Genomic DNA, 15,523 nt, shown 5'->3' with positions numbered 1-15,523 from the left:
GTTAGCTCGGTACAGGCGGTGAACGGAAGCTACAAGCCTCCGTGAGAACAGGGGAGAGGGTGCGGCGTGGATGCGGGGCCGAGTTTTCCTGATAAATCTTACTGACCACTGCTTTATGCCTCGTGCTCACTGCCCCGTCCCTCCGGCAGAGTCTGGCGCTGAAGCGACATTCGAGTGAGGGATACGTGTCCGATAAATCCTCATCCAACGAAGCACTCGATGACGCGCGAGAACAACGGAGAGCGAGCTCTGGTAGCAGCGACATGGCAGGTGAGGAATGGGGCTTGGGGTGTCTGCCTGTGTGCGTGAGTGTCTGCCTGTGTGCGTGTGTGACTGCCTGTGTGCGTGTGTGACTGCCTGTGTGCGTGTGTGTCTGCCTGTGTGCGTGTGTGTCTGCCTGTGTGCGTGAGTGACTGCCTGTGTGTGCGTGAGTGTCTGCCTGTGTGTGCGTGAGTGTCTGCCTGTGTGTGCGTGTGTCTGCCTGTGCGTGCGTGAGTGTCTGCCTGTGTGCGTGTGTGACTGCCTGTGTGCGTGTGTGTCTGCCTGTGTGCGTGTGTGTCTGCCTGTGTGCGTGTGTGTCTGCCTGTGTGCGTGTGTGTCTGCCTGTGTGCGTGAGTGTCTGCCTGTGTGTGTCTGCCTGTGTGTGTCTGCCTGTGTGCGTGTGTGTCTGCCTGTGTGTGTGTCTGCCTGTGTGCGTGAGTGTCTGCCTGTGTGCGTGTGTATCTGCCTGTGTGCGTGTGTGACTGTCTGTGTGCGTGTGTGTCTGCCTGTGTGACTGCGTGTGTGACTGTGTGCGTGAGTGTCTGCCTGTGTGCGTGAGTGTCTGCCTGTGTGCGTGAGTGTCTGCCTGTGTGCGTGTGTGACTGCCTGTGTGCGTGAGTGTCTGTCTGTGTGCGTGAGTGTCTGCCTGTGTGCGTGTGTGACTGTCTGTGTGCGTGTGTGACTGTCTGTGTGCGTGTGTGACTGTCTGTGTGCGTGTGTGACTGTGTGCGTGAGTGTCTGCCTGTGTGCGTGAGTGTCTGCCTGTGTGCGTGAGTGTCTGCCTGTGTGCGTGTGTGACTGTCTGTGTGCGTGTGTGACTGTCTGTGTGCGTGTGTGACTGTCTGTGTGCGTGTGTGACTGTCTGTGTGCGTGTGTGTCTGCCTGTGTGCGTGTGTGACTGCCTGTGTGCGTGAGTGTCTGCCTGTGTGCGTGAGTGTCTGCCTGTGTGCGTGTGTGACTGCCTGTGTGCGTGTGTGACTGCCTGTGTGCGTGAGTGTCTGCCTGTGTGCGTGAGTGTCTGCCTGTGTCTTTGTGTGTGTCTGCCTGTGTGCATGTCTGTGTGTGCCTGTATATGAACAAACAAAAGGGTTAAAGGGTAATGAGTCTGGGACGACAGAACTTTGCATTTTCATGCATCAGCTGGGTGGCTGCTGTTTCCCCACATTTCTTCCCTGTGTTGCAGGGCGGGTGGGGCAAAGGACGAATGGCGTGTAGCTCACATGCTGGAGGGTGCCAGTCTCAGATATTCTCTGCCCAAGGAGGGAGAGATGTGCTGGGAGGTGTTAAGAGTCACGTTTGGGTCTGGTTTCGTCACCAAGATTGTAATGCAGTCATTCAGATTCTCGAAGTAGTTGAAAGCACAACGAGGTTGAACCCAGTCTCGGAGACTGAGGAGATCCTGGAAATATGTCGACTTTTCAGCCATGGGAAGAGGACCATAAAATAGTATATTGCCTGTGGTGTCACCCACCGTCAGAGAATAAATGTAAGGATTTAATTTACTGTACAAAATGGCAATGGAGTTGGGAGAGACTTAAGAAACTTGCTCTGCAGCACCACCATAGGCCAGTGACTGTAACTGCATCGTTACAGACAACTGTTTACATACAGAAATTCCATTCTAAATACCGACATAAAAACCTGACCAAAGATAACAGTAAGATTTTTAATAATATACAGATATACAATAGTAAATAGTGTGCTGAGACAGTGCTTTAAATTAAACTGAGCGAGGAGGACGACGGAACTCCAGGACAGACACAATAAGAACTTGAATTTATGTAGCACCTAAAACATAGGAAAAAAGTGCAAGGCACAAGTGCAAGGCAAAAGCCTGGTCAAAGAGTTGTTTTTTAAGGAAAGTCTTAAATGGAGAACAAATACGGGTTTCTGGAGGCTAGTGTGGTGTGACTGCGGCTGAAGGCACAGTTACCCGCCCTTCCCTTTCTCTCTGTCCCACCACTCGGTCACAACCTGCCCTCAGTCTCTCCCCACCCCTCCCGCTCACCTCTGCCCCGCCTCTCTCACCCCAACCTGCCTTTCCCTCAATCTCTCCCTGCCCTTTCCCCTCAATCTCGCCCCACCCCCCCTCTCGCCCCACCCCCCCTCTCGCCCCGCCCCACCCTCGCACCCCTCTCTCTCGCCCCGCCCTCGCACTCCTCTCGCCCTACCCTCGCACCCCTCTCTCTCGCCCTGCCCTCGCACCCCTCTCGCCCCACCCCCCCTCTCGCCCCGCCCCACCCTCGCACCCCTCTCTCTCGCCCCGCCCTCGCACCCCTCTCGCCCCACCCCCCCCTCTCGCCCCGCCCCGCCCTCGCACTCCTCCCGCCCCGCCCTCGCACCCCTCTCTCTCGCCCCGCCCTCGCACCCCTCTCGCCCCGGCCTCATTACCCTGCCTAGCCCGCCCTCACCTCTCGCCTCGCCCTTGTGGCCCCCTCGCCATGCCCCGCCCTCGCGCCCCACCCCCACCTCTCGCCCCGCCCTCTCTCTCGCCCCGCCCTCTCTCTCGCCTCCCCCCCCCCCCCCCCCCCAGCCCTGTGATGAGCCAGTGCTGTGCCTCCGCTCCCCCTGCGGACCCCTCAGTAACGTGTCGATGTGTTTTCCCCCTCCTGTAGCTGCGGGCCTGGCGGTGGTGGTGGCGGTGGCGGTGGACGACTGGCGCCCCGCGGACGGCCACAACTGCGAGTGTGGCGACGGGGCCGAGCCCTCGCCGCGCGGACCCTTCAACCGGCAGCTCGGCAAGTACCAGCGGTACGGGCAGGCCAAGACCCGGCCCATCCTGCCCAAGCCCTCGGCCCTGCCCATCATCACGGCCAACATGCCCTCGGCGGCGGAGGAGGCTGCGGCAGCCGAGTGCCCCGAGATCCCGGCGGCGGCAACGGCAGACGGCGAGGCGGCGGAGCGGCGGGCGTGGACCAAAACCCCCGGCTCCAGCCGCAGCTCGTCGCCGGACAGCGGCGGCGGCGGCACCCTGCGGCGCACGGCCGGCAAGCACAAGCGCTTCGAGATGACGGTGGGCACGGCCAGGCTGGTGTCCAAGCTGCAGGACCGGAGGCGGCTGGAGAGCAGCGAGGGGGCGGCGGGGGTCTCCGAAGGAGAGCGGCCGGGGGGCCTGGAAACCGAGCGCGCGCGGCCCGGGGCCGGCGTCGAGCGGCGGGAGAGCCTGGAAACCGAGCGGCACGCGGCCGCCCACGTCAACGCCAACCAATCAAACAACGTGTGGAGCGAGCGCGTGCTCGGCCAGCGGGAGGAGCGGCGCGACGTCGAGAGGATGCTGCACGTGCTGCGTCACCAGAGCAGCCTCGGAGACCGCCAGGCGCACTTCGTGTGAGGCAGGGTGTGGGCGGAGCCTCGCCAGCGCCAATCGCTGGCCCGCTCACCTCTGACCTCTCCCTAGCGACCAATTTGCCCCTCGCCACCCCCCCCCCCCCGCGCAAGAGCGGTCGGGGTGGTGGGAAAAAACAAAATGGACGCCTGCCCCGCTAACCACAACAACTTCCATTTATACAACTCCTGTGTAGGCAACGGTTCTTCGACCTTGCCCAAAGGGCCTCGTCACACAAAGTACTCACATATTTCCATTCCGGCCAGACTGACATGTTCCTCTCTTGTGCAATGATTCAGTCCTTCACCACCAGCTGTCCCTTTTTTATATTGTATTATAAAATTCAGAAATGATGTAACCTCTTTTATTGACACCAGTTGCGTCCGGCCAGTTATTACTGGGACCGCCACTCACCACAACAACAACTTACATTTATATAGCGCTTTTAATGTAGGAAAACGTCCCACGGCGCTTCACAGGAGGATAATCAAACAAAATTTGACACTGAGCCGCATAAGGAGATATTAGTGCAGGCTTGATCAAAGAGATAGGTTTTAAGAAGCGTCTTGAAGGAGGAAAGAGAGGCGGAGAGGTTTAGAGAGGGTATTCCAGAGCTTAGGGCCCAGGCAACAGAAGGCACGGCCACTGATGGTTGAGTGATTATAATCAGGGATGCTCAGGAGGGTAGAATTAGAAAGTGCAGATATCTGGGCGGGGGGGGGGGGAGCGAGGCCATGGAGGGATTCGAAAGCAATAAGAATTTTGAAATCGAGGCATTGCATGACCGGGAGCCAATGTAGGTCAGCGAGCACAGGGTGATGGGTGAGCGGGACTTAGTGCGAGTTAGGGCACGGGCTGCCAAGTTGTGGATGATCTCAAGTTTAATAAAGGTAGAACGTGGGAGCCAGGAATGCGTTGGAATAGTTAAGTCTACAGGTAAAGGCATGGATGAGGGTTTCAGCAGCAGTTAAGTTGAGGCAAAGGGAGAGATGGGCAATGTTCCAGAGTTAGAAATGGCGGTCTTAACGATGGCACGGATATGAGGTAGGAAGCTCAACTCGTGATTAAACAATGGCAAGTTTGGGAACAGTGTGGTTCAGCCTCAGACAGTTGCCAAGGAGAGGAGGGAGTCAGTAGCTAGCAAACGGCATTTGTGGCGTAGAATGTAGACAATGGCTTCGGTCTTCCTGATATTCAATTGGAGGAAATTTCTACTCATCTAGTGGGGATGTTGGACAAGCGGTGTGACAGTATAGAGACAGTGGAGGGTTCGAAAGAAGAAAAGAGATGTAGAGCTAGCTATCATCAGTATACATGTAAAAACCCACGCTTTGTCAGGATGATGTCACTAAGCATGTAAATAGGAGGGGGCCAAGGATAGATGCTTGGGGGTCACCAGAGGTGACAGTGCGGGAGCGGGAAGAGAAGCTTATTTCAGGTGATTCTATGGCTACGGCCAGAAAGATAGGAATGGAAACAGGTGAGTGCAGCCCCACCCAGCTGGGTGACACTGGAGCAGAAAGGTGTGGTCAACCATATCAAAGGCTGCGGACAGGTCAAGAAGAAGCCGAGGAGGAATAGCTTCCCTTTGTCGCACTCACATCAGATGTCATTTGTGACTTTGATAAGAGCCGTTTCGTTACTGTGGCGGTGGCGGTAACCTGATTGGAGGGGTTCAAACATGGAGTTCCAGGAAAAATGGGCATGGATTGTGAGGCAACAACACGTAAAAGGACTTTGGAGAGGAAAGGGAGGTGGGAGACGGTGGTTTGCAAGGACGGAGGGCTCAAGGGTTTTTTTTTTGTTGAAAGGGGTGATGCCGGCAGATTTGAAGGAGAGGGGTGAGTACCTGAGGAGAGAGAACAGTGAACAATATCAGTAAAATAGAAGCCAGGAAAGGAAGCTGGGTGATCAGCAGTTTAGTGGGAGCAGGGTCGAGAGGGCAGGAGGTCGGTCTCATTGTCAAGATGAGCTTTGAGAAGGCATGAAGGGAGATGGTAGAGAAATATGCAAGTTCAGAGTTAGAGCAGGGGTAACATAAGAAATAGGAGCAGGAGTCGGCCATTTTTTGGCCCCTCGAGCCTGCTTGATGGTTTACATCCAACCATGGGAAAGCTGGATGCAATCAGAAATGCACCTATTCCCAAGAATGTCACTGAACTTAGATCATTTTTGGGTCTTTTGAACTATTATGGGAAGTTCCTACCAAATTTGGCTACAGTATTACATCTACTGAATGAACTATTGAAAAAACAGCTCCATTGGAAGTGGTCAAAAGAATGCGATACAGCATTCAAGGAGTGTAAAAGCAAATTGGAAGAGAGCACCTTTAACTTGTTAGCTCACTATGACATATCTCAGGAGATTAAGCTCGCCTGTGTTGCCTCTCCGTATGGAGTTGGGGCAGTAATCTCATGTATTACGTAGTGGGGAGGAGAGACCAATTGCTTTTGCTTCACGCACTCTCAGTGCCAGTGAGAGTAATTAAGTGCAAATTGAAAGAGAAGCTTTGGCATAAATTTTTGGGGTCAAGAAGTTTCACAAATATGGTCGTACGGTTACCATCATTATGGACCATAAGCCCCTACAGCAATCCTCCATCCAAAGTCCCCAGTTCCAACATTAGCTGCAACCTGAATGCAGAGATGGGCTTTGATTTTGTCAGCATATACATATATTGAATACAATCAGCTGATCACAGTAGTGCTGATGCAATGTCTAGATTGCCTTCCCCATCACAAGTTACACTGGATAGGGAAGAAGTGTTCTATTTTTCATACATTGATGAACTGCCAGTCACAGCTGAAGAGATTGGTAGAGCAACCAAACGTGACCCAGTGATGTCAAAGGTATATGATTATATTGCAAATGGATGGCCAAACCAGGTAACAGACAAAGATATTCATCCATTCTTCATTCGAAGGAATGAATTATCAGTCGATAAAGATTGTATCATGTGGGGTGCAAGAGTGGCTATATCAAATAATTTCAGGTCCAAATTATTAGGAGACCTCCATGATCAGTACTTGGGAATGTGCTTGACCAAGAGTTTTGCACGCAGTTACTTATAGTGGCCAGATCTTGATAAAGATATAGAGTACATCGTGAGTCAGTGTATGACATGTCAATCGGTAAGCAAGCAACCACCATCAGTACCATTACAGGCATGGAAATGGCCTCCCAGGGTGTGGCAAAGGCTACATATTGATTTTGCTGAGCTAGAAGGACAACAATTGTTCATTGTGATTGATAGCCATTCAAAGTGGGTCGAGGTGTTCCCAATGTGGAAAATAACAAGTAGAATATTAGACAATTTGCAAAGTTTATTTTCTTCATTTGGCCTCCCAGAATAAATTGTTTTGGATAATGGACCACAATTTCATTCAGAAGAATTTGCACAGTTCACGAGTAAAAATTATGTGAAACATACCAAGATTCCACCATACCACCCTGCTTCGAATGTGCAGCAGAGCGCGTTGTACAAATTGTAAAACATGCCCTCATAAAACAAATGTTAGATCCAAATCCAAAGAAATGACATTGGATCACAAATTGGATAATTTTTTGATTACATATCGTAATACTCCTCATACAACTACTGGAAGAACACCAGCAGAGTTGTTTCTCAAACGACAGCCACGAACCAGATTCTCGTTGTTAAAACCAAATTTGGCTACAGTCCGTAGAAGAGACACAATTAAGACAGAAAGAGAATCAAGATAGAGGTAAAGTAAAAGAGAGAAGTGTGAAATTAAATCAGAAGGTGAGAGTGAAGTACCATCACCATAAATGGGTAAAGTGGTTACCAGGAAGAGAAGTAAAGATATGTGGTCCTCGCACATATTTGGTCAAGATGTTTGATAATGGACAGGTTAGGTTTGTTCACATTGATCGTGTTTTATCTACAGACATGGAAGGAATTGAAGGTGGGAATGATTCAATTATTTCTGACTCTTCAGATAGTTTTGATACACCAGTAGCATATCCTACATCTAGTGTACTGGAAACAAATCCAAGAGAAAATCAGAATTTAAGTCTGAGTCAGAGTCAGGAAAACAAACAGTCTGAAGTTATAGTGAGTTCAAATGAAAATCAAGGAAATTCCTTGGAGGAAAACTTTCCTCAGGATCAGCCTTGAATGAGTTTAAATTCGACACCATGTTTGGAAGGTTCTGTTCGAGAGCGAAGGTATCCTCTTCGAAACAGAAAACAAGTGGTTAAGCTTGATTTGTAAATATGGCAAAAATATGTCCCTATCCGTTGTTATTTATAAATATGCAAGTTATGTGTGATGTTTGTTATAATAACTTCTTCATTAAGGAGGGAGAAGTGTAATGTCTGTAAGCTTGTAATGTTGTAGCTCCACACTGTGGATGTGGACATATTGTGTCACTGCAACTAAAGGTGAATAAATGAGTCAGCTGACCAGAAGCTTCCAGAACTTCTGAGATGCTGTCTGCCATTATAGAAAGCTGTGTGTGCAGTGCTCTGTGAATATATCACAGTGCACACTGCAGCCACGGTGCGCCAGTGGTGGAGGAAGTGAATGTTGAAGGTGGTGGATGAGGTGCCAATCAAGCGAGCTGCTTTATCCTGGATGGTGTCGAGCTTCTTGAGTGTTGTTGGAGCTGCACTCATCCAGGCAAGTGTAGAGTATTCCATCACATACTGCAGAAATGTGGAAAGGCTTTGGGGAATCAGGAAGTGAGACACTCGCTGCAGAATACCCAGCCTCTGACCTGCTCGTGTTGCCACAGTATTTATGTGGCTGGTCCAGTTAAGTTTCTGGTCAATGGTGACCCCCAGGATGTGGATGGGATAAACTGTGATAAAAATTCAGAGTTGGGGTAGACAATAGTGCCTCCTTGTGACCGGTTATGAGACACTTTGACATTGTCCATGGTAGAGATCTGAAAGTCCATCTCCTTGGCTCCAGGTAGATGAGCAATACAGCATCTACAGGGAGAACCACATTTTTGGAACAGCCCCCCCCCCCTCCCCCACTGGAAGGTTCTTGTCTCCAAACATCTATAGTGAGCACTAAGCATGTGCGTATTGTTATGTATGTAACTCTTGGCAACCTGTATCACACCACCACCAGAGGGCCTACCTGTTGGAGTCCCAAGGGATCCCAGCATCCCTTGGGAGCACTGTATATAAGCAGGCCTCCCACGCTGTACCAGCACTCTAGAGTTCAATTAAAGGAGTGAAGGTCACACATACTCATTGCATAAAATGCTCAGTTTCATCCTTTATTATGAGCACAATAATTGGCGACAAGGTAACGAACAACCGCGTGAAAATGCAAAGAACTGTTAGTATCCTGGAGAAATTCTCAGAAGGGGATGATTGGGAGGCCTTCGTCGAGAGACTCGACCAATACTTCATGGCCAACTAGCTGGAAGGGGACGAGAATGAAGGGCGATCCTCCTTACCATCTGTGGGGCAACAACCTATGACCTCATGAAGAATCTTCTAGCTCCGGTGAAACCAACAACCAAATCCTATGAAGAATAGTGTACGCTGGTCCGGGAGCACCTAAATCTGAAAGAAAGCGTTTTGATGGCGAGGTATCGGTTCTACACGTGTCAACGGTCGGAGGGCCAGGAAGTGGCGAGCTATGTCTCCGAACTAAGGTGCCTTGCAGGACATTGCGAATTCGATGGATTCCTTGAACAAATGCTAAGAGATTTTTTTGTGCTTGGCATTGGCCATGAGGTTATCCCTCGCAAAACTATTGACTGTTGAAACACCGAATCTGAGCAAAGCCATAATGATAGCCCAGCGATAACACCAAACAAATTCCGCAACATAAAGGGGTTTCGGCTAGTACTGTGCACAAAGTAACGTCGTTTTCAGGCAGGAATATACAAGGCAGAACGTACACGCCGGCTGCTGGTACATGACCTCAGATGACCCAGAGTCCGCCATCAATCGTTAATGCGAGGCAGTTAACACCTTGTTGGCGTTGTGGAGGCGATCATCGGGCCCATCAATGACGCTTCAAACACTATGCGTGCAACGGCTGCAGAACAATGTGACACCTCCAGCAAATGTGCAGGCGAGCTGCAAACCACCACGTTGCAGAGGAAGATCGATCCATGGTGGATCAGGCTGAACTAGAGACTCGAACCAAGGAGGCAGAAGTGTACGGGATACACACCTTCACCACGAAATGTCCACTGATAATGTTAAAAGTTGAACTGAACGGAATTCCAGTATCCATGGAACTGGACACGGGTGCGAGTCAGTCTATAATGAACAAAAAGGCCTTTGACAGGCTGTGGTGTAACAAGCCCAAGATCAGCCCCATTCACACCAAGCTAAGAACTTGCACCAAAGAGCTGATCCCTGTAATTGGCAGCGCAGAAGTAAAAGTCTCCTATGATGGAGCAGTGCACGAACTCCCACTATGGATCGTGCCAGGGGATGGCCCCACACTGTTCGGCAGAAACTGGCTGGGAAAGATCCGCTGGAACTGGGACGACAGACGACATCCGAGCGCTTTCGTCCGTCGACAATGCCTCATGTGCCCAGGTTCTGAGCAGATTCCCATCGTTGTTCGAGCCAGGCATTGGAAGTTTCTCAGAGGCGAAGGTGCAGATCCACTTGGTTACCGGTACACGACCCATCCCCCACAAGGCACGGGCGGTACCGTATGATGCGAGCGAAAGTGGAAATTGAGCTGGACAGGCTGCATTGAGAAGGCATCATCGAGCCGGTGGATTTCAACGAGTGGGCCAGTCCGATTGTCCCGGTACTCAAAGGTGACAGCACGGTCAGAATTTGTGGGCACTATAAAGTAACGATTAACCGTTTTTTGCTACAGGACCAGTACCCACTACCCAAGGCAGATTACCTATTTGCGACCCTGGCTGGAGGAAAGACGGTCACCAAGTTGGACCTGACCTCGGACTACATGATGTTGGAGCTGGAGGAATCTTCGAAAGGCCTCACCTGCATCAACTCACACAAAGATCTGTTCATCTACAACAGATGCTCGTTTGGGATTTGTTCGGCCACGGCAATTTTCCAACGGAACACGGAGAGCCTGCTAAAGTCAGTTCCACGCACCATGGTTTTCCAGGATGACATACTGGTCACAGGTCGGGACACCATCAAACACCTGAAGAATCTGGAAGAGGTTCTAAGTCGGCTAGATTGTGTGGGACTCAGGTGGAAACGCTCGAAGTGTGTTTTCCTGGTGCCAGAGGTCGAGTTCTTGGGAAGAAGAATCACGGCAGACGGCATCAGACCCACCGACGCCAAGACGGAGGCCATCAAGAACGCGCCGAGACCACAGACCGTGACAGAGCTGCGGTCGTTCCTGGAACTCCTCAACTAATTCGGTAATTTCCTACCCGGGTTAAGCACCTTGCTAGAACCCCTACATGTGCTACTGCGCAAGGGAGACGACTGGGAATGGGGGAATTGAGAAAGCCAGAAATCTGTTAAGTTCAAACAAACTGCTTGTTCTGTATAACCCATGAAAACGATTAGTGCTAGCTTGCGATGCGTCGTCATACGGGGTTGGGTGTGTGTTACAACGGCTAACGAATCGGGGATTTTGCAACCAGTCACCTATACGTCCAGCAGTCTGTCCAAGGCCGAAAGAGCCTATAGCATTGTTGAAAAAGAAGCTCTGGCGTGCGTTTATGGGGTAAACAAAATGCACCAGTATTTGTTTGGTCTCAAGTTTGAGCTGGAAACTGAGCATAAGCCGCTCATATCACTATTCTCAGACAGCAAAGGGATTAACACCAATGCCTCTGCCCGCATCCAAAGATGGGCGCTCACGCTGTCGGCATACAACTATGTAATCCGCCACAGACCGGGCACAGAGAACTGCGTTGATGCCCTCAGTCGGCTACCATTGCCCACCACCGGGGTGAAAATGGCACAGCCTGCAGACTTGCTCATGGTGATGGATGCATTCGAAAATGAAAAGTCACCCGTTACAGCCCGTCAGATCACGACCTGAACTAGCCAGGATCCTTTACTGTCCCTGGTAAAACACTGTGTCCTCCATGGGAACTGGTCCAGCGTCCCAGCGGAGATGCAGGAAGAGATTAAGCCATTCCACAGGCGCAAAGACGAAATGTCCTTACAGGCGGACTGTCTGTTGTGGGGTAATCGCGTGGTCTTGCCCAAGAAAGGCAGAGGAACATTCATACGCGACCTACACAGCACCCATCCAGGCATAGTAATGATGAAAGCCATAGTCAGATCCCATGTGTGGTGGCCCGGCATCGACTCAGATTTAGAGTCATGCGTGCACCAGTGCAACACTTGCTCTCAACTGAGCAATGCACCCAGAGAGGCAGGGCTAAGTTTGTGGTTGTGGCCCTCTAAACCGTGGTCTAGGATCCACGTTGACTTTGCGGGCCCATTTCTAGGCAAAATGTTTTTGGTTGTTGTGGATGCTTTTCAAAATGGATTGAATGTGTAATAATGTCTGTTAGCACATCCACCGCCACCATCGAAAGCCTACGAGCCATGTTTACCACGGCCTGCCTGATGTCCTTGTCAGTGGCAATGGGCCATGTTTCATCAGTGCTGAATTCAAGGAATTCATGACCTGCAATGGGATCAAGTACGTCACATCTGCCCCATTCAAGCCCGCATCCAACGGCCAGGCAGAACGGGCAGTTCAAACCACCAAGCAAAGCTTGAAACGCGTGTCAGAAGGCTCCCTGCAGACCTGACTGTCCCGAGTCCTGCTCAGCTACCGCACCAGACCCCACTCGCTTACCGGAGTTCCCCCAGCTGAGCTGCTCGTGAAAAGGGCACTCAAAACAAGGCTCTCTCTTGCCCACCCTGATCTCCATGATCAAGTCGAGGGCAGGCGGCATCAACAAAGCATGTACCATGATCGCGCAAACTTGTCACACGATATTGAGGTCAATGACCCTGTGTTTGTACTCAATTATGGTCCCAAATGGCTTGCTGGCACAGTCATAGCTAAAGAAGGGAGTAGGGTGTTTCAGGTCAAATTGGCCAATGGAGTAACGTGCAGAAAGTATTTGGACCAAATTGCAGTTCACTAACAGATACGAGCAATCCAAAGAGGACACCACCAACTTTGACCCTCCAATACACACACACACACAAGTGGCAACCGACATCACAGTTGACAACGAAGCCGAACTCACCATCCCCAGCATCCCGGCAAGGCCGGCTGCCCAACAGCCCAGTGAAGAACCAACCAACTCACTCACACCTGCATTTGTACCGAGACGATCGACAAGGGAGCGAAAAGCCCCAGATCGTCTCGCCCTATAAATAAGTGTACTATTGACTTTATGAGGGAGTGATGTTATGTATGTAACCCTTGGCAACCTGTATCACACCACCACCAGAGGGCCTACCTGCTGGAGTCCCAAGAGATCCCAGCATCCTTTGAGAGCACTGTATCTAAGCAGGCCTCCCACGCTGTACCAGCATTCTGGAGTTCAATTAAAGGAGCGAAGGTCACACTTACTCATTGCATAAAATGCTCAGTTTCATCCTTTATTATGAGCACAATAATTGGCGACGAGGTAACGAACAACCGCGTGAAAATGCAAAGAACTGTTCGTATCCTGGAGAAATTCTAAGAAGGGGATGATTGGGAGGCCTTCGTCGAGAGACTCGACCAATACTTCATGGCCAATGAGCTGGAAGGGGACGAGAATGAAGGGCGATCCTCCTTACCATCTGTGGGGCAACAACCTATGGCCTCATGAAGAATCTTCTAGCTCCGGTGAAACCAACAACCAAATCCTATGAAGAATAGTGTACGCTGGTCCGGGAGCATACAGTGCTCAGTTTCATCCTTTATTATGAGCATAATATGTATGATGTTGGTGATAGGCTTGCCAATCCTTCAGGATTGTCCTGGGGTCTCCAAGAATTAAAGATGAATCTGGAATGATTACTCAGCTGGATGTAAAAGATCGTATGACACTATTTTGAAGAGCAGGAGAATTATCACCGGTGTCCTGGCCAATATTCAGCCCTCAATCAACATCACTAAAACAGATTCAGAAGCTAAATACTGCGGATGCTGGAATCTGAAATAAAAACAGAAAATGCTGGAAATCTCAGCAGGTCGGTCAGCATCTGTGGAGAGAGAAACAGAGTTCAACCCATCGAGCTTTATCTAGATCCACGGTATTCCCAGCATCGAAGCACTGACCACACTCGACCAACTCCGTTGGGCGGGCCACATTGTTCGCATGCCCCACACAAGACTCCTAAAGCAAGCGCTCTACTCGGAACTCCTACACGGTAAGTGAGCCCCAGGTGGGCAGAGGAAATGTTTCAAGGACACCCTCAAAGCCTCCTTGATAAAATGCAACATCCCCACCGACACCTGGGAGTCCCTGGCCCAAGACCACCCTAAGTGGAGGAAGAGCATCCGGGAGGGCGCTGAGCACCTCGAGTCTCGTCGCCGAGAGCGTGCAGAAATCAAGCGCAGGCAGCGGAAGGAGCGTGCGGCAAACCAGACTCCCCACCCACCCTTTCCTTCAACCACTGTCTGTCCCACCTGTGACAGAGACTGTAATTCCCATATTGGATGTACAGTCACCTGAGAACTCACTTTGAGAGTGGAAGCAAGTCTTCCTCGATTTCGAGGGACTGCCTATTATGACTTTCCTCGTGAATTAAAGACTAAAACTCTCCCTATACCAGATATTCAAGCCTATAATTACCCAGATTAGCTTGGACTCCTTTTTTTAAAATGGGTATTACACAGGTCACTGTCCAGGCCTCCTGTCATGTTTGTAACTACACTGTAACACCACTGTATTACTGTATACACCCAACTTAGATGCACACCTTGGCCACAGAGGGTGAACTTGTGGGAGATACTCCTTACCTGATCACTCAGGTATATAAAGGGAGGTCCCACACAGGGTCATCACTTCTGGAGTCCTGTAATAAAGAGTTGAGGTCACAGAGTGGCCTTGTCCCTGGAATGTGCCTCGTGTGGTTTCATGCTGCAGAGTATGAACTTTACATTGGCGACGAGAAACGGGACCCACGAGAATGGCCACCGGTAGCACAGAGGAACGGTACTGTGTTGGGGAAGACCAGGACGATTTTGTCGAGAGGCTTCAGCAAAGCTTCGTTACGAAAGGCTGGTTGGGGGATGCAGCGGCCGACAAGCGAAGGGCTCATCTCCTGACCAGCTGCGGGCCAAAGACTTACGCGCTCATGAAGGACTTACTGGCACCCGAAAAGCCGTCGGACAAAACCTTTGAAGAGCTTAGCAAATTAATCGGGGAGCACCTCAAACCGGCGAGCAGCATACACATGGCTCGACACAGATTCCATACCCACCGATGTCGTGAAGGACAGAGCATACCAGACTTTGTAGCGGACCTCCGGCATTTGGCCAGCCTCTAAGTTCACAGAGGGGAGATGTTAAGGGACTTCTTTATCGAGGGAATCGGCCATACGGGAATTTTTCGCAAGTTGATTGAGACCAAGGACTTGACCTTGGAAGCAGCTGCGTTGTCAGCTCAAACTTTCATGGCGGGGGAGGAAGAGACGAAAGTGATTTACGCGCGCAATTCTGCCTCTAATGCGGCGATGGATCAGGGAGTCAACATCATCAATGCTACTCAGAGCCAGGCAGCAATAGACCCCAGAGCAGGACCTCAACAGAAACAATGGCAGGCTGAACGAACGTTCACGCCATCACAGTGGACAATGCGGCCCGGGATGGGGCCACTGACACCCACTAATAGGGTACTTAAAAGCAGTCAAAGGGACAGTCAGCACGGAATGCCTGGCCATAGTCCCTTTGTCCCCAACAATAGAAATTTTAACTCATGCTGGAGGTGTGGGGGAAAACACTCAGCCAGATCTTGCAGATTCCAACAGTTTGTCTGCCGGAACTGCAATCTCAGTGGCCATTTAGCTCGAATGTGCAGAAAACCTGCAACCAGA

At 50.8% G+C, this 15,523-nt stretch overlaps 1 protein-coding gene across 3 annotated transcripts in view; it reads left to right on the top strand.

Annotated features, from left to right (window-relative positions):
• gmip (GEM interacting protein) overlaps window positions 1-3,939 on the top strand; it is a 152,983-nt gene extending 149,044 nt beyond the window's left edge. For all 3 annotated transcript variants that reach the window (XM_070867365.1, XM_070867364.1, XM_070867366.1), the window contains 2 exons: window positions 150-270; window positions 2,877-3,939. In XM_070867365.1, coding sequence (XP_070723466.1) covers window positions 150-270; window positions 2,877-3,592 — 837 coding nt within the window. In that variant the 3' untranslated portion in view covers window positions 3,593-3,939. The remainder of the gene's footprint in view (window positions 1-149; window positions 271-2,876) is intronic.
• Window positions 3,940-15,523: the final 11,584 nt, after the last annotated feature.

This window comes from Pristiophorus japonicus, chromosome 24, assembly GCF_044704955.1.
Source record: "Pristiophorus japonicus isolate sPriJap1 chromosome 24, sPriJap1.hap1, whole genome shotgun sequence".
NCBI lineage: Eukaryota > Metazoa > Chordata > Chondrichthyes > Pristiophoridae > Pristiophorus > Pristiophorus japonicus.
This window is presented reverse-complemented; position numbering and strand designations above follow the sequence as displayed.